At 41.3% G+C, this 18,839-nt stretch overlaps 2 protein-coding genes across 3 annotated transcripts; one reads left to right on the top strand and one right to left on the bottom strand.

Moving 5' to 3' along the window:
- Positions 1–368: 368 nt before the first annotated feature.
- On the top strand, positions 369–2,984 carry dnajc15 (DnaJ (Hsp40) homolog, subfamily C, member 15). 2 transcript variants are annotated; one of them, XM_029529846.1, is made up of 6 exons: positions 369–483; positions 1,257–1,308; positions 1,478–1,551; positions 1,822–1,898; positions 1,986–2,056; positions 2,230–2,984. In XM_029529846.1, exons 1-6 carry the CDS (start codon positions 376–378, stop codon positions 2,298–2,300), a joined length of 453 nt encoding a protein of 150 aa, XP_029385706.1. In that variant the 5' UTR covers positions 369–375; the 3' UTR covers positions 2,301–2,984. The 2 variants fall into 2 exon arrangements, with proteins under 2 accessions (XP_029385706.1, XP_029385707.1); XM_029529847.1 differs by having other exon boundaries at positions 376–487; positions 1,261–1,308.
- Positions 2,856–18,730, bottom strand: sestd1 (SEC14 and spectrin domains 1). The gene is made up of 19 exons (XM_029529845.1): positions 18,491–18,730; positions 16,641–16,710; positions 16,428–16,536; positions 15,117–15,207; positions 14,925–15,038; positions 11,201–11,314; positions 10,993–11,087; positions 10,846–10,901; positions 10,006–10,086; positions 9,374–9,531; positions 7,657–7,779; positions 7,286–7,480; positions 6,931–7,045; positions 6,593–6,758; positions 6,422–6,503; positions 6,222–6,344; positions 5,903–6,094; positions 5,542–5,645; positions 2,856–5,001 (listed from the first exon to the last, which is right to left on the bottom strand). The coding sequence occupies exons 2-19, from the start codon at positions 16,708–16,710 to the stop codon at positions 4,695–4,697; spliced, it is 2,295 nt and encodes a 764-aa protein (XP_029385705.1). The 5' UTR covers positions 18,491–18,730; the 3' UTR covers positions 2,856–4,694.
- Positions 18,731–18,839: the final 109 nt, after the last annotated feature.

Below are 18,839 nucleotides of genomic sequence, written 5' to 3'. Positions count from 1 at the left end.
GTCACTTGCTACAACCGCTTTTATACAAACGGATAACAAAGAAATCGAAAATGTGTTGACTTTTTTTTTTTTTTTTTTTTTTTTTAATCTTTTGAGGCATTTTATTCATCTGGTTTTACCAACTCAGAAAGACTTCCTCTTCATTCGGATGAATTAAAAACACATAGAGAAATATCGACGACAGAAAACACATTTCTGAGTCGACATTTGTAGTTTCATTTAAAAATATTGTCAATTTAAACAAAAAAAATATGTAAAAGTTGTTTTTGGATTAAGTGAACCATCGCTGTAGTTTCTGACAGGAAGCGGCTTTTGCACTTGAGCCTTATTTTGAAAAGTATAAACGGACGCGCTTGGATGACGTCAGACGGAGACATGGCGAACGCCGGCGGAGTGACCGCGGACGGAGGAGACTTGATGCGATATGCCGAATACAGCTCAAAAACAAAGGCCAGGGGCGACGCAGAGATAGACAGACGGCTGGTGAGTGTCTGCTGCCTTCCTCAAGACATTTGTGTTGTTTTGTCAAGCGAAACAAAATGTCTTTTAGTTGTTTGCCTGCTGAGGTTTGTGTCACCTCAGTGACCGCCAGCCTGTCAGCGCATTTCCATCAGCTGCACGGAGTGATGAATTTATTACAATGAGGCGTTTTTTAATGGCACAAAGCTCATTTTTATTTAGATCGACAAAAGTCAACTCATCCTGATCATTCATGTTAACTAGCTAGTTCAAACGGGTGACCTAAAGATGGATGTCTGAAGGTTTAGGAGTAAATCGATTTTAATTTATATCAACCTACAAGATGATTAATTTCTATCATAATCTATCATATAAAAAAGCCTTAAACAACTCGACTAGTAGTCAGTTAAGCCATCAACAGAGCTGGTAACTTAAACCTAAATAATCTTAACTGGTAACACAAAACATGTATTATGACACATTACCATATAACTGATTGTGATGGCAGTCCAAGTAAAATTAATATAGAAGCACTGGTATTTAGATAATTAAAATTTCACTGAAACTCCTGCAGTTTTAGTTTTATATCTTTACAATTAGATGGTTCTATGAGGATTGAGTTATAGTCCTGCAATGGAAAACTTACTGACTTGAATTTATTTTCCACATTGTACGAGATCAGTTATTCTTCTAGCCACAGAATTAGACCATATCAACACATTATTGCTGCCACACAAATCATAAACTACCTGTGTGACCCAGTGTGGTAACTGCTGGATGCTTTGTTTTGGTGGCAGGGAGGGACTCTGATTGCAGTCGGTCTTGGTGTGGCTGCTGCAGGTTTTGCAGGTAAGAATAGTTTGATATCCGATTAGTCATTTCCCAATATGATATGGTCTGAATGTGCATGTGCAGAAATCCTTTCCAGGGTTCTGTTTGCCATCTGCCTAACAGATTGTTATTATTTCCTTTACTCAGCGAGATGAGTTTTGTCCCATGTGTCTTTGTGTTTGAATAGGCCGCTATGCATTCCAGCTGTGGAAGCCTCTTGGACAAGTCTTCTCTGAAACTGTTAAGAAAATGCCCACAGCAGTAAGTATTTGATTAAGCTCCTATACATCAGTGTCTTCCATGATGTTAATAATCATTGGTGCTCCTTTTCTGCTAAATTCTCCATCTAAGTTTTTAGTTGTTTGCAAATTTGTCTCAATGTTTTTGGTTTGAGATTTAGATCTTAGGTATCACAAGAAAAAGCCCAACATTGTTTCAGGAGAAACTAATACAATAAATGTAACCCATCTCAAGTATTTTTTTTTTTCCTTACTGACAATCAATGCTTACCATACTTTTCTGTCACCTAAGGCTTTCTCATCATACTACAAAGGTGGTTTTGAGCAGAAGATGTCCAAACGAGAAGCCAGCCTCATTCTTGGCATCAGGTATAAAACATGTTGTAGTAAATATTTCATTCACTTTTAGCGTTTCTCAGTGTCTTGATCACATGGATGTTTGGTTTTCATTTCCAGCCCAACCAGCACCAAGGCCAAGGTACGTGAGGCTCATCGGAGGATTATGGTCCTGAACCATCCAGATAAAGGTAAACAGTGCTGTTGCTTTGCCAAGCTTCCTTTTGCCTCAGTTGATGTTTTCCATCTCTGACTAACAAAACACTCAAAAGTCTGATATAGATGGTGAAATGTGCCAGTAGCTGAGTAAGCAAACTTGTATAAGCCATTATTAATAGCTAAAAGTTGTTTTGTGTGTATGCAGGCGGGTCACCGTATCTTGCTGCGAAGATTAATGAGGCCAAAGATCTTTTGGACAAGGACACTCGGCGATGACCTGCACTGTGAACCAACACTTGGTACATCATCTCAGCTCCAAAGGACTGCTCCATCAACACACTTGGAAATCCACTCCTGGAAAATGACAGAGAAAAAAAATCCTGAAAGTATCTAATTTAATTTAAATAACTTGGAACTGTATTTTCCAACCTTCAGAATATATAACTATGTATCTCATGGATGGACTGTCCAGTTTATATGTAGTGGTAACTATTTTATATCTGAGATAAACTGCTTAAAAAGAGAACTGTTCTGGTTCGGGTATGTAACATTTTGGTGTGAGTGTTCATACATCAGCATGTTATGTAATTTCTAATATATAACTTTCATGTCACTAAAAGCATGGTGGGGTTTTTTTTTTATTTTATTTTTTTAATTTTTTTTTAAATGAAGTTACTTTCAAAATGCCTGAGCAGGTCTGATGATTTGAGTCCTGTGGAGTGTGAGAGTACAGTTTGTTTTAGTACCAAAACGGTTTGCTCTCGAACTTTAAGAAACAAAAGTGGTGTCAAGTCAGGACCGGTGCTTGGAGTTTCAAACTAATTTTGGCCTTTGAATTTTATAAGCACATTTAGTCTTTGTTGCTGTCTATCAACTTAATGATTTTTTAAAATCATTTTTAAAAACAGGGAGAAAAAAAAAAATCAAAGACAGCAACTTCAAAAAGCTTCTTTATTTAAGGGACGAGGTCATTGATGTCGTATGTTATTGGACTGAGAGGACAGAGAGCGAGACGTAGCATTTAGCAGTTACACTTACAGCAGCAGTTATTGGCCAAAAACAGCAAACAATAACAGCAAGGTTTTCAGTCAAATAAATAGAAAAGGAATCTTTTATACAGGTGTCACCATGTTAGCAAACCAGTCCCAGTGTTCCCATTCAGTCAGTGCCCTTGACTGCCAGCAGAGTCAGGAGGTCATCTCAGTCCCTGGACCAAGACAAGCAGCATGGGTTTGATTTCTATCATGAAGGCAGCGGGTTTATTTAGAGCAGCGCGATGGTGGGAGCCTCTGGGTCCTTGAAAGATGTAATCACTGAATATATTAATGTCACAATTGTGTTGACTGCAAGTCCCAGAGATCATTCAACAAAAAAAACAAGGACAAGTCAGACTCTAAATAAAACTCACTTCATAAATTCAACTCATCTTTCTTTGGTCAATGTTTACAAATTGTGAATTTTTGGTCAAGTCATTTTTCACTAAAAGACAGCTCAAAATTAATTTGTGCACATGATTTGTAAGTGCAGCAAATGTAATTTCAGTCAGCTGGACATTTGGGTATCAATGTTTTTACAGCTAAAGAGTGCATTATCCTGTAAAATGTCAAAGACAACACTATACTGTACCCAATGAATACCCACACATATTCATTCAAGTTCAAATATATGACACCAACAGGTGAATGACATCAGGTCAAACAGGTGTCATTTAGGGGGATTTTATAAATTACATAATGTTTTTACTTTAAGCTGAACAGATGTCTTTTTGTTTTGCTCTTTGGGACTTGAAGTTGCTTTCTCTTCTCTAATTGCTACAGTCTTTGATCCTGGAGTTTTCTTGATGAAAGCAGATTTATTTTTTTTGTTTTGTTTTTTAGCATATCTGTATCTGCTTCAGATCCACCACAGTGAAAGCTCCAACAGTCAGTCACCTGACATTGTCTGTAGGTGAAAAGTACAGCACACATTCAGGTCACTGCACACCTGATATGATGTAGTGCCGCCCTGTGAGTCCCCGGACTGGCCATCGAGCTCATTCTTTTGTTAGAAGCAAATAAAAGGAGGTAATGAAGCAAGAAATGGGAGGAAGTCTGAGGCGGCACAGACAGAAACTTTAGTAGCCATGTTAGCACCATGGAAGCTCCGCCTGCTGAGGGCAGCAAGTGGCATGCTGGGAGGAAGGCGGCCTTGTTAGGTGTATTTTTCTGATCCAAACATGTTATTTTGCAGTTGATCATCATCAATGTAGCATCCGGAGTCATGGGTATTAATTATTCCAGTAAATAAGTCCAATATGTTACATTTTTGATCCCACAGGTCCAGTTTGGAAAGAAATCCACGGGATTGCTTAACGGCAGAAAAAGTTAAAGGTTGCTGTTCTTCCAGGGCAAACGGTGATAAAATGTTCAGTTTCAGCTGAAAGGCATGAAAGCACGATAGAGAAGGATGTTCAGCCTCTAGAAGAAATGGAAAGCAATGCAGCTGATGGGAAACGTCATCTGATGTTGAGAACCCTCAACAGTAAGAACAACCTACTGCTGCAGCTAGAAAGATGCAACTAATCGAGGGTTTCATGGCTCAGGAGGCGACATATCGCAGGTCTTGGTGGAAAGTGATCTGCAGCCCTTCATTAACAAGCTTCATTAAGGCTGCTTGGGTCAACACTGTCCATTAGCAGTCCTGTGTAGCCTTCTCTATCTCTTCATCTTGCTGCCCCACCACCTGCTCCTCCTCCTCCTCTTCTTCTTCCTGTTCTTCTTTCTCACTGAGTTCCTCTCCTATCACATCTAGCCGTGCCTCCTGCCCATTTAGCACCTCCTCCTCCTCCTCCTCCTCCTCCGCCTCCTCCTCCTCATGGTCATTATGAAGCCTCGCCTCCTGCAGCTGCAGCCGCCGCTCCTCCACCAGCAGGAGGCGCTCTCTGACACCCTCTGCTGCTGCTGCTGTGTCGCTGGGACTCCCAAAGAACTGCTCACTCCTGAAATAACATTTTAAATTAGTAACTTGCATTATGTGTGATTAAGATTAACATCAAGTTTTTAGATGTGAGATTATTTTTGGTAAAGCTTAGTCATGTAGTATTTATGGATACAAATTCCAAATTTAACACAAAAGGTGTTATTTATGGCTATAAACCAAGGCAGAAAGAGAGAGTTATCAATTTGCAGCTCTTTACGGGATCTTACGAGATTGTTTTCAGCAAGAACTTTACTGTTTTTGTTCATTCTCAGCCACTGCAGCTGTTTATATCCCATTGGACGGTAGCTGGTCAGTACCAAAGGGAGGGCAGACAGTTTGAAATCTGCTGGTATTTCAGTCAGTCAGGAGGAGATTGATAAAAGAAAGGGATTAATGAACTTTTACAACCAGAGAGTCAACTATTGATACGTCTAGAGGCAGCGGCTAATTTTCCCATATCAACTTAAAACAGTATTGCTTTATTAGCATGGCAAGTCAAGGGTAAATCTTCAAAAAATATCAGCCAATGCAAAGTCCTCTTGTGTGTGTATGTTTGTACCCATCAGGGAAGATAACAGGCAATGTCAGTCGGTCCAACAAAGTTTTTCCAGAAGAGTCGACTTCATCCAGAGACTCTGCCTCGACACATTCCTGCTGCAACACCTGAAAATAAATAAATAAATAATACAGAGGAGAGACATATTCAGTGTTTGCATGGCTGCATGAGGTGCAATAGCGTGTGAGATGTCGAGTTCCACAAGCTGACTAAACATGACTGGTCACATGCACTTGTCGTAACAGATTTATTTCCTACTTAGTGTTTGCTGACCTGCTGACACACAGGTCAAGCTCCAGTCAGCTGTTCTGACACCTGAGAAGTAATACAGTGAGAGCCCTTTCTCTCGCTCAGCCTGTCTTACCCTCTCAGCGGAGGTGTGGAATTTCAGAGCCAGCTCTAGTCTCTGTTGTCTCTCCTCAGCGCTGACACTGAACTGTTTCCAGACTCGGTTGAGTCTCGGTAGTGTGTCTCCGGACGAGCGTGTCGTACAGCGCAGAGACTGACAGAGGACGACAGTCGCCTGCAGAAGCTGACGTCCGTAATCATAGGTGCTCTGAAATGAGACAGGAAGGAGACAGATTTTAAATATAGTTATAGTAAACTACAAATCAAAGCTGCAGTAATCAATTTTGTTGCATTAATGAAATAAACTGACAAACTGCAGTCTGGATGTGTCTCACCTGAGCGACATCTACAAACTTTCTGTGTTTGTCCAACATGGTCCTGGTCTCTTGAGAGTCATCGCCCAGTCTGACATGGGTCTTCAGGAGGGCATCCAAAAGTTCTCCAAGCCACTCTACTGCCTGAACACACACACAGATCATCAGTACAGGAGCTACATGTGCATATGCACATGTTTTATTGTTGTTGTGTGTCTGACCTGTAAGGCATCTTCTTCACACTTGAACAGCTGGACCATCTGGAGCATCTTCAGTCTCCTCACATCCACCATGTCCTCACACCTGTAAAAGAAACCGTCTCTTTAAATCTCCAAACTTACAATATAACCAAACAAACTAGAGTCCCAAACACGCACACAAAAAAAAGTCACCTCTGCTTGCGGAGCTGCATCTCCTCCATCACAGCCTGGATTTGCTGAATGTTGTCCTGCTGTTCTCCAGCGGGACTCTCGGTTTCCTCCAGCATCCATGGTGGCTGGCTGCACATCTGCTCCAGCAACACCCCCCCCTTCTGACGCAGAGAAGAAAGACCTGCCTCTACATGAGGCAGGGAGGAGGTTAATGTCACAGGGGAACTTTAAGCAGTTGATGCATCACTGCTCTGCCACAGGTATGAAAAGTGTTGATACATATGCAACTAATTCACAGGAATGTGAAAACATCAGTGATTTGGAGAAAAATTCACAATATTCTTATTCAGAGCACGAACCGACTGTTTGCAGCTTTTCCTCCAGAAGTTTGAGGTTTTGCTGAATGGAAGCTCCGTCTGCTGGAGCCACATCAGCACAGAGCATGCCCAGTAGGCCATCCAGCTGCTGAGAGAGCTGTTGACACAGACACATCAAATGCTCTTTCTTTTTTCTCTCCATTTGCACACATTCAGCTTCATCCTGCAACATTTTGGTTTTCGTTTTTTAGTTTGATAACTTCAACAATTTTTCTCTGGCTTTCTTTTAAGGGCGGCTAAACACATCATAAACCCATTCCTGTGCTAGATACACAAAAATGTAGATTACAGTAAGGTTAGAGAACTGATGAAGTCAGGTCCAGAGAGAAAGTGTTACCTCCTGTGTGGTGCTGTGGAAGCCCTGTGCTGCCTGCAGGACGTTCTGGCGACTCTCCAGCTGAGCCGCCTGTCGGTAGCAGACGTCACTGAGCTGCTGCTGCAAAGCCTTCAGCTCCACCACTTCCTCCTCCTCCCCGGCGCTGAGCAAGGCAGCAATCTGCTGGTTTAACTCCACATACACGGCAAACCACTCCTGCAGACACACAGAGATACACAATCAGCAGCCAACTCTATTTGCCACACCACAGGGACACAAAACACTTCGAAACATACTCTGCTGCAATCAATGTCGTCTTTATGGAGATTATATGATGGATGTGTCAAAACACAAACTACAGCCATCTTGTGTGAGTGTCAATGGTGCATTACACTGTGCTGGCTCTCGATCTCTTCGTGTTTCTGCTGCAAAGCCTGAGCCGCTCGCATTGAGTCCCCAATCGCCTGATGAGTCTTCAGCAGCTCTGATCCTGGACCCTGAAGCCACGTTACCACCTGAGAGAGACACACACACGGGGAAATTGCTGTACATTAAATAAGACTTCTTATAGGCGTCTCTGATCTTGCTGTGACCAAAAAGTAAGTAAATAATTTTGTTATTTAGAAATACTTTTCCTTCTTTGAAGTGAAAATGTCTGTTATGAAAAAGGCCTTTTAAGAGACATTAATGTCTTTGAGGATCTTCCTCTGTCTGGGTGCAGTGCAGTTCACTGACCAGCAGGAGGCTCTCAGCCTCTATCAGTGATATGATTATGAACTTCAACTTCAGTTCACTTCAGGTATGACATGATGTTCATAAATATGTATATGAAAATGACTATTGGGTATATTGTTTTCTTCATATAGTCAGTAGTAAAACAAATATGTTTACATGTTACAACAAATTAAAATACAAACAAGAATCTGAGAATTTAAGTTGAGGCTGGAGTCAGAGATATTCAGACTTTTACTCTCTTGTGGGGTTAAAGTGCAAACTCCAACATTTTACCATCAAGGCCACAACCATCACATGTTCCAAGATTTTGTCTGAGCAGCTAGATGTTCAACATCTAACATGTCGAGTCAAATCTGACATCATCCAAATCACCACATCAGTGACACTGTGATGGGTGCGTTAAATCAGTGGAATGACCCTTTAAACCTTAAACTTCACTGATAGAAAGCAGTGTTGTGAGAACAAAGGCAGAAAGCATCCATCATTTATAAGTCGTATTTATTTGTCTAACTATAATATACCGATTGTTTTCGAGAAAAGGTAAAATTTGAATTAAACTTTTAGGGAAAAGTTTTGTGGAAAACAAAAAACAAACAAAAACTGAATGCTGTTATGTTTGTTTAATATAATAATATAAATCATATACAGGGACAACAGCATCTTGAGCTCTATCCAGATGTATGTACCCAGATCATGATTTAACAGGTCAGTGATGCCTTGAAGACCTACCACCCACCCACACACCCACACACACACACCCACACCCACACACTTCAATCTTAGAACTAGGCCACCTCCCAAATCCTCTAGGCTAGCGACTGACATGTTCCAGTTACCATAGCAACCCCAGGCTCATCGCCAAGACATTAGTGTTACCCATCAGCCCTTGCAGCTGCGGAAACCCAAGTAGCAATAATGGAGACGTATCTATACTGAGGAGTGAAGCTGCTCTCTGCTCTGTCAAAGTCTGGATGAGAACAGTAAATTTCAGGACAGACAGCTTTTTGAAGGAAAAACAAAACAACAAAAAGATCTAAATTTTAATCTAAACTTAGAGGCTGAGAATTTAAAGATAACAGACAACATCCAGAAATGTGACAAATTTACATTTCCTACAAACCAAAGTAACCTTTTTTAAATATCTCAACGAACAAACATCAACGAAAGAAAGCATTCAGCTGTTTTTTTTCCTAAAAATACCTAAAACAATTTTTGATTATCAAAATGATTGACTAATTCACTCGATTAATTGAGCAATTGTAGCTATTCTATTGGTTTTATATTTGAGACTACATTTTAAAATCATACCATATTCACTGATGGGCACAAATATTCTTTCAGTTGTGTGTGTGTGTGTGTGTGTGTGTGTATTACCTGCATGACCTTGGTGTGGATCTCGTCTAGCTGGGTGCGTTTGTTTCGCTGCCTGCAGAGCTCTTGGTATCTGGTGTACTGCTCCCTGAGTGAGTCCAGCAGCTTCATCACCTGAGGCTGAGCCAGCAGTTCCTCCTCCATGGGACACCAGGCTGGACCTGGGGGTCAGAGGTCAGACAAGTCATGAAGAGGATCTCATTGGCAGTGTTCCAGCTTGCCTCAGGGCTGTTGAGGATAGTTCTTTAACACCAAAACTAACAAACGCATCATTGGCCGGACTTTGTGCAGACAATGAAATCACACATATAAGCTGACTGTGACTGCACAAACTATGATTAAAGCTCAACATTGGGGTTTGAGGTTTTACAGCGTTTTTAGGTTCAACAGTAGGTGGAAGAAATTAAATATAGAAAACAATAATAATGCCATTTTTGTAGATGTAGCAGTGCGGACTGTAACCTTTTAGTCTACCTCAAACTGTAGTAGCCTGTGTAGTACTCTGGAACAGCTGAGTGACTGCATTCAACTGCCCATCTCCAACAACAAATAATCAAAACTTTCATTCAGCCTCATTCATCCATCTCAACCAGCACAGTCACTTGCTGGAGACAGCTGCTTCCTCGCTTCCTCACCTCCTTGTACTCCTCCTCCTCCTCCTCCTCCCTCCGAACCATTAAAACGGCGCTGCTGCAGCTCCGACAGCAGCTCATGACCTGCAAACAGATGGAGAGACATACACAGGTTTGGTTTGAGATTTAAAAGTCTGTTATAAAAGCATCTGAAACAATTAGACGTCAGAGTTTGTGTACATGTTGTTATTATGAAATGAGCTGGTAGAGGGAGACGGGTGGTACCACAAACAAAGACTCCTTTCACCTCTGCCCAACACACAGACACAAGCTGCTCAGTACAGTGAACACAGCCGTCCATCTGTTCGTCTACCATTCATCCATCCTTCATGTCCATTTGGCTCCAGCAGTCTAAGTAACCAAGACCACCGCCTACCTGCTCCAGGTCAGGAAAGTAGTTTGGCTGCTTGGACTTTTTAAACATTAGCTTGTCACCAATTAGTCAGTCATTCTGCCCGAGCTTTTCTGTAAGCTGGTTTTGTTATTTATTTTTAAAACACCACAGTGTGCTGACCTACAAGCATAGACCTGGTGTTGACCCGGTGCGGCCTCAGATCTCCTGACCAATCACTGCTCTTTGTGTTATGCTTCACTAATTCATTCATTCATTGTCCATTTCCAGGTTACAGGGGATGCTGGAGCCAATCCCAACTCACACTGGGCAAGGGCGGGGTACACTCTGGACAGGCTTCACTAATTCCAGTTCAAATAAATGACTGGACTTTTTTTTTATTATTATTATTGTTTACTATGATTTAATGGAAGATTTGAATGGGATCCATAAATATACTGACCCAACTCAGAGTAAAATGTACAATGACCATCACATATGAGAGCAGTTACCGGTCTGAAGGACAGTCTCAGGGTCAAAGGACGGCAGGAGGGCACAGTCAGCTGATCTGCAGGGGACAGACATACACACAGTTCTGGATTTCATCTGTCTATTGCTCATGCACTTCAAACTGAAGTGTGTGCTGTGTGTTTGCATACTTGTCTTTGTCAACAGCGCTGCTCTTGTCACTGTCATTGATGATGGACAGCTCGTCCAGCAGTGACGTTGACTCCTTGGTGAACTTCTCAAAAACCTGCGACATGCAAACAAAAGCAAAACATGCTAAGACCAGCTACCATATTACCACGGTAAGACCTATTTTGAGGCATAAAGGCACGAAATATGTGGATGAAATAAAATAGTGACCAGTCTCTTGTTAAGCCAGTCATTGTGGTCGTAGTCCAGGCTTCCTCCAAAGTCGTCCGTCAGCTGACAGGGTTCAATGTAACGAGTCAGTTTGTTGGCTGAGACCAGGATGACCTGACAGACCAGAGAATAATAACAACATTAGTTAAAGGTATCAACAGAGGAACACTGAGCTGTAACAGTGGGACTGTTTCAACATGAAAAACTGATAAAACTAAAGTGATCCATGACTAACATAAGACCGGGGGACGGGTCAGTACAGTTGATGTTACACCATCATCTGCACATCATGCAACACATCATGTGTGGTTGACACCATGGCAGAAACCTGGCAACATGAAAATGGTGTTTTTGTGAAAAATATGGCAACAGAAACCACTAACCACTGTGGCACTCATTTATTGTGTCTACTATTAATTTCAGATCAAAGATTCCAAATAAAACTCAAAAATTTTTTGTTAGGTTTGAAGAAGGCTGTGCTGGTCTAACGGGTTTGAACCAGTCATAAATGCCACAAACTCCCTTAAAGCATTTGCATGCTCCACCCAAGGATCAATGTGCCCACATGTGGTTTTACAATGTGAAATTTACAGTTGTTCAGTTTAAATATGACATCACTAACTTTGGTTCATCTACTGGATCACAGATCCCAAAAAAATGACTTACACCCCTTTACAGAGCTCATGGATAGACATATCATAATGTGTACGCTATCAAATATACAGTTTGTATTTTTCCTCATTTATTTCACACTAAACACCTCAATGCCCCAACAATGATCACATCAGGTTATGCTTTCTACAAATTAGTCATAATCCCCAGAAAATTGTAAATGAATACTGTCAACAATTAATGCCTAGATGCATTGAACATGTATTGAATGTATCTGAATCCACTGAGTTAGTGATGACGTGCGTTCCTTGATGGAAACGCCCTTTCTGTTTGTCACGTGATCTGAATCATTGTAAACACATTTCTTAAACAAATCTAAAACATTATGATCCAACACTGGCTCATCCTCCAGTCACAAACATTTTTCTACTATTTTTCACTTTTAGACATGAATACATGTCCTGGTATGCCCTGTCAGGACACTGGAAAGCCACAGTTGGAGGTCACCAAAGGAAACTTTAGGTGTGGAAACTGTTTCCAGACACTGACTACTTCAGGGCATCCTCTGACAAACCAGACAAATATTCTGGATAGATTGCTGAAATGAAGAGGTTCCACATGGTCTGAATATCTCAGCATGGTCTTTGTTTCCTAAACAGTGAGGACTCACTGTTCAGCTCTGATCTCATTCATTTTAGCTTAATCATAGCTTTTTATCTGAGACCTTGAATCTCCCACTGTGCAGCACGTACCCAGGTCTGGTCACAGATTATATATGAACCATTGCTTTAGTCTCCCAGCTAAACACACTTGTGTGATCACAAGACATACCTCTCCCTCAGCTTCAAAGCACTTTCTAAATCTGTAGATAGAGCGTTCAGTGTTCGGGACCAGCCTGTGAGCTGCTCTGAGGTTTTACAACACATCTTTTCTGAAGAAAAACAGCCAGCTTCAACTTCCAACATTTAGCCATGTTTTTTGTGTGCATATGTGTTTTATCCCTCCTTATTGTTATATCACTCCATAAAGCCTCCTGAACAACACAAGCATGAAATATTGCTCTCCAAATGAATCTGGACAGTCGGACAGCTGGGATTGAATCTATCTTCCATTTGTCCCTGCAGCAGATGCTCTCAAAGTCAGAGATGCTGGCCTTAGCTCAAAGAGTGTGTGTGTGCATGTGCATGTGTGTACCAAGGGCTAATTTTGGAGACAAATTTTGAAATTTTAGCCTAAATACCCCGTAACTGGAGACATGGCTTTTCAGGTGCACACAATTTGCAAAAACCTTATCCCCACTCAGTGGGTGAGTCTAAGTTTTTAGTGGGGTTAAATTAAGGTTAAACAAAGCAGTGGTTAATGGTTACAGTGAGGCTTAGTCTCAAGGAAATGAATGGAAGTCTATGTACCTTACTCACCCTAAAGGTGACCAAGAAGTGTGTGTGTTTATGTAAATCTTCAGTCAGACTTTAAAGCAACCATACAGCAAACACCTCACTGTGACATTCACACACCCAACTATGACATCCACACACACACGCCATAGTTGACATGAGTCACATTTTAACACCGGCCCGAGAATCTGCCTTCCAGCAGCTGTGCGTGCACATGTGTGTGTGTTTGAATAGTGAAAGGATGAGCGAATTAACAGATTTAAATAATTTTTTTAATTTATCACATTTCTTTTTATAGCCAGTCACCTTTCAAATTTCGTTTAGCATCAAAAATAATCTTTTACAGCACACACACAGGAGCAAACATGGACATTGTGAACGGATTAATGTGTATTTGGCTCAGTCTTTGCTGCCAAACTGTTGCTGTGCGTCAGCCAACTCTCACATGTCAGATCAGCCTTGAACACACTAACAGGGAGAAGTTTCCCTGTTAGTGTATTCTCAGCCAACATGGCCGCCAAAATCTGGGTCACAGTGGCTACTGCTCTCTGTCGGTAAAACCATCTGTTATTATAGAGGAGGAGGCTAACCGAATAACACACACACACAAAAACACACTCACTCACTCACACACACACACACACATTCACTCCATCGATCCTGGCTCAGGTTTCCAGCAGCAGCACTTAGTTAATGATGCTCGAGGTTATTACAACAGGCTCAGTTTGTCTCCATTTGATATCAGGTAACAGCAGAAATCTGTGTGTGTGTGTGTGTGTGTGTGTGTGTTTGTGTGTGTATCTGTGTAGTAGGTCTAAGGTCTAATACAAAAATGTCCTCTCAACAACAAAAGCTGGAGATACAGACGGTCTTCTTTCTCTATGATAAGCAGCTTTTGATTTCAAGAAGGGCTCCAGAGGAGCTGATTGTAACATGTATAAACGCCAGGGACCAGACATTTCTCAGGGTCACATGGACAGATACACAGCAAGCCAGACAAGAAAAGGAAAAAAAAGATAATAAATTTTTTTTTAAATGGTAATTTAAAAAAGGTAGGAATAAATAAGAGTTAAGGCATACAGTGACACAAACAGAAAAACTAAACTAGGTGGACCAGCTTGTGTGGTCCTCAGCAGAAACCTGAACTCGGTATGAAAGACTGTCAATAAAAACTAACAACATTAGGAAGGATTCTCTCTCGTTATTTGTCCCAGAACATTAACAACACTTGAGTTTACAGTCACTGTAAAGCTGCACAGCTCAGTACTGCTCTGAACTAAATCCTAAAAAGCTCACAATGACATGTTCATCAACTTAGTTCAGTGTTAGCACCATTATATAAAAAGTAAAGTTTGTGTGTGTGTTTGCCAATGTTCATCTACAACAAAAATGCCATGGCAGTCCAACACTCCGCTAAAGCAATGCTGCAAGCATGACTGACAAATGACACAGTTAGTTTCAGTGTTGTCTTTTTAATAACACACTCTCTACAGTCAGAAAAGCCACAGATACCAGGAGAAGTTCCTGCAGTGGAACACGGATCCAAAGCCCAGAGCTTTCTAGGGACACTTTTCTGATCACAGCCAACAAACGTAAGAAATTACATTAAAAATGGCCTCTGATTGAGAAAATCTGCTAAACTGGTTAAAGGGGGAAAAGGTATTTTCAAATACTCACCTTTCCTCCTGTTTGGAAAGGTGAAAGCAGAGGAGACTCACCTCAAAGCCCAGGCGGTCCTTCTCCTTCCAGAAGCAGAAGTGTGTGACCTTCTTATCCCAGAATTCATCGGGCTTCACCACGCAGACCAGCGACACCTCAGCCGGGATCACATTCTGAAACAGTGACATTGTCCTAAGCTGTTAATAATCTAAAGCAACGTCTCCTTGAACATTATGTTGTTCCTAATGTACCTGGAGCATCAGCACCACAGTCTTCACAATATTCCACTGAGACTTCCGTCCGTCCACAATAACGGTGAAACCCCGAGCTTTACACTTCTCACTGAGACAGAGAGGTGAAGAGAATAAGGACATTTAGATCATTTACAATATTTACATAGAGATTCCTGGTAACGTGTGCAGCTCCAGAACTTCCAGAGTGATGCATACACAACACATTCATACATACAATTCATTAGACTTTAAACCATGACGGTGACTGGCAGATTCATTGAACAGATCATTTAAGTTAAATTGAAAGTAATTACTATTCTCATTGTTATTAATATTTTATCATGGTAACACTTGTGTCTCAGATCCATTAATATGATCTTAAAAATCTGCAATTAAAAAATTCAACATTGTGCCTTCATGATATCACATATTCTTTTTGTAATAACTGCCCGTAAAGAGAGTGTTTCATTGTGGGTTGTCTGTGTGCTGATGTTGCTGGCAAGCTTTTGAAGTTCAGTTATTTTTAAAAAGAGCCCACTTTTTGCAGTTTTCACGAAGCCCAAGCTAAATGACAGGAGTTTATGACAGGATGTATAATCTGTTTTGGAAGAATCAGCCAACAGCTTTAGTGGAGAAGCAAAACAGAGTGAACCATCTGTCTATCTCTCAAACATGGCCAGTGACAGAGGCCGTACTGATGAGGAGCTCAACAAGAAAGACTAAAAAACTCATTCTGACCTGAACTGTGACTTAGCGGGTGAAAAACAAGCTGCACAAAATGTAGCTCTGCTATATTTGTCTTTAACAGAAGCCTTTCTTGGTTTCATTTGCATATGTTGTGGTTTCGTAAGAAAGAGCTTTATATTTTCATAAAACCAGGTTCACCTCTTGTCTCTTTTTTGAGGAACCAATCTCCGATTAAAAGAGTTGCTGCATGAAAACTGGCATCACAATGAAACACTTAAAGTAAAGCACACCTACAAAATCATGCTGCTATAAATAAAACTTTCAGCTGTGAGAAAAGGATGGGTCATCTTATGGTCAGAGCCACACACATTAGGACCAATACAGCAAGAGCTGAGTTGTTATAAAGTGGCATCATCCTTCAAGCCTTTCCCAGAGCAGCTGAACAAGATGGATCCTTATACAATAGCCAAAGACACAAAGTACAGATCCAGAAGTTCTTCAGTGACAGTTCAAGTCCAAACATGGCCAAAGGCATAAAAACTGAGACAAAACAGGCCTTAATTTACACAGCTGCACACAGACACACTTCAAACTGTCACTATGGCCGCCAGCACCGCTCCTTCTGCATGTGCATGTGTGTACCTGGGGATGCTGAGGAGGTAGTCCAGTGTGGCACTGAGCTCCTCCATACTGGTCTGATCTGAACTGAGGGGGATGGTCAGGATCAGACCGCTGCGCCGGTCTTTGCCTCCTAAAGAAAGACAGAGCAGCAGAGAGATGTGTTCGGTTACCAAATACAAGTAAAATGACAGTAAACACATGTAGAGCTGTCGTGTGTGTGTGTGCATGTTTTACCTGACAAAAAGGCCAGCTTCTTCTTGAGGATGGGGAGGATGGTGGTCGCTTCCATGGTTACGTTTGACATCTGTAGACACACAGCCGAACAATATCTCAGAGTTAGTCTCATGCTTCTTTCAAGTCCATCTTAAAATGGCATTTCAGTGTTTGTTGTCGTCGAGCTTTGATCCCTAACTGTAAAATTGGGAAAGAAATGGAGACATAATCCAAAACATTGTTTGGCCAAACCTATTAAAAGTAAAAATGAAACGGAGCCAACATGAGGCTGCAGCAGTCTGTGTCTAATTCAAGCCAAAACCGGATAAAATCCCCTCTTTGTATCTTCAAATGTAGCAACATAAATAAGAAATTTCATGGTAAAAATATACACAAAATATACACAATTGTTCAAATCACATTAGTACACAAGTTCAGACACCACCCTAAATCTGAGACACTGTTCCACGTGTTCACTCTCTTCTCCACAGGCTCAAACACTGTTTCCTCAAAGAGGATCCAAAACTCGAAACCTGGTGTGAACTGCATCGATTTCAAGAAATATACAGGAGGTACAGCAATACTGCAATTCAGCAGGAAAAAAAAAACACCTCAGGAGTATAACAGTCATGTTACGGCTGATAAATTTAACTATTATAGGATCATTATTAAACACTGCAGCAGCACCGAGGCTGCACAAACCCCTGCTGATGTATTATGGGACTACAGAGAGACTACAGCAGTTTTATATGAGGAGTTTTCATCGGCTGGTATTTGTCCCACAAGATTCAGAGTCTTAGTGAGTGTTCCAACAGTCTGGCAGTAAATCAGACCATTTATATTTCTGCTAATTTATTGGGTGAATCAACCACAGAGTGGTAGAGTCAATTAGTACTGTATTCACTTCTTCTGTATGTCCACCACATAACGGTCATGAATTTCCCTCGTTTCTCACATGCTATGAGGTTGACATTGACTTGCTTTGAATCAAAGACTTCTTTTCATTTAAGGTTGTGATTTTAGACTTATGTTATATTCTTCATGTTTCATTTTCCATTTGTGCTGTAGTCCATTTTTTTAAATAATTATTAAAGGCCAGAAAAAGACTGTTTTCCACAGATATCTTCTTACCATTAATGACGTGATCCTACATCATTTTCCACCACAGCTGAAAGAGTTGTGGTTATTTTCACATGAGGGAATGTGTGTATGTCTCCTCTCTGTGGTTTGGAGTGAGTGGAGATGTTTGGAAAGTAAACACAATGTCATGTGTATAACTATCAGGATTTATAAACACTTCAATTAATATCTGTGGCCAGTTGTGGATGTCTTTCTGTGTTATCAATCAAATCGGACCAAACCACACCCAGACAGACTAAATGAAGCCAATTACTACTTCAAAATTTTGGTGTTGAACTCATAACAAATATATTTTAATTCTTCCTTTTTAGGCGTACATAAAATGTGAAACCAGGTTGAATATGTTGTTTACTTGAGAAACTTTCACTGAAGATTTTTTTTACAGTTCAACAATTCCACTCAACTTTAATTGGAAATAAGATCAGAATTATTTTCATTATTGTTAGTATAAATGCTGGAGGTAAGGATGAGTGTTGATCCCGTAGAAGCAGCAGCTTCCTCCTCCTCCTCAGCCTGCGGCCTGGCTGCAGCCGCAGGACGGCCCGGCCCAGCTCGGTTTGTCTCGGCGTGGTTCGGCTCGGCTCGGCCCACAGACACAATGACCTACATTCAGCGGCTGCAGGCTGTGGCCACCGCGGCTCAGACCTCATCTGACCTCAGACGCCATCCGCTTAGTATCGACAACTTGGAGATCGATCGACTTTAACTATTGATCAGGCGGGTTTTCTTACCTTTCCCTCAAATCTGCAGCATTTTACGCTGTCCCGTTTTTTTTCTCCTCCTCCTCCTCGTCGTCCTCTCTCCTTGTGTCTCCTTCCTCTCTGCGGCTCTTCCTCCTCCTCTTCCCCCTCCTGTCGGCGGATTTCTGTGCAGATGCTGGATCAGTTTTCCATTGAAGGACTTCACAGATTTGTTTCTTCTCCGTTTGCTTCAACAACAGCAGAAACAGCAGCCAGGCGGCGGAGCTCGCTGCTCTGCGCAGCCGCAGTGAAGGCGAAACAATTACGGCGACGTCCGGTCAAGCGACTTTCAAAATAAAGGCCCGGAGGAACAGTTTCTCAAACGATGAAACATTAATTT

The sequence above is a fragment of the Echeneis naucrates genome, chromosome 21 (genome assembly GCF_900963305.1).
Source record: "Echeneis naucrates chromosome 21, fEcheNa1.1, whole genome shotgun sequence".
Classification (NCBI taxonomy): domain Eukaryota; kingdom Metazoa; phylum Chordata; class Actinopteri; order Carangiformes; family Echeneidae; genus Echeneis; species Echeneis naucrates.
The sequence above is the reverse complement of the archived record's forward strand: the minus strand, read 5'-3'. Positions and strand labels throughout refer to the sequence as shown.

Bases quoted from the DNA above. Each gene is read 5' to 3' on its own strand.
- dnajc15 (XM_029529846.1), top strand. From the start codon at position 376: ATGGCGAACGCCGGCGGAGTGACCGCGGACGGAGGAGACTTGATGCGA. The intron at 1,552-1,821 runs GTAAGTATTTGA...CTGTCACCTAAG, and splicing joins TTAAGAAAATGCCCACAGCA to GCTTTCTCATCATACTACAA. The intron at 2,057-2,229 runs GTAAACAGTGCT...GTGTGTATGCAG, and splicing joins CCTGAACCATCCAGATAAAG to GCGGGTCACCGTATCTTGCT.
- sestd1 (XM_029529845.1), bottom strand. From the start codon at position 16,710: ATGTCAAACGTAACCATGGAAGCGACCACCATCCTCCCCATCCTCAAG. The intron at 11,088-11,200 runs GTCACTATTTTA...TGCATGTCGCAG, and splicing joins ACTGGCTTAACAAGAGACTG to GTTTTTGAGAAGTTCACCAA. The intron at 7,046-7,285 runs GTAACACTTTCT...CTGTGTCAACAG, and splicing joins TCCACAGCACCACACAGGAG to CTCTCTCAGCAGCTGGATGG.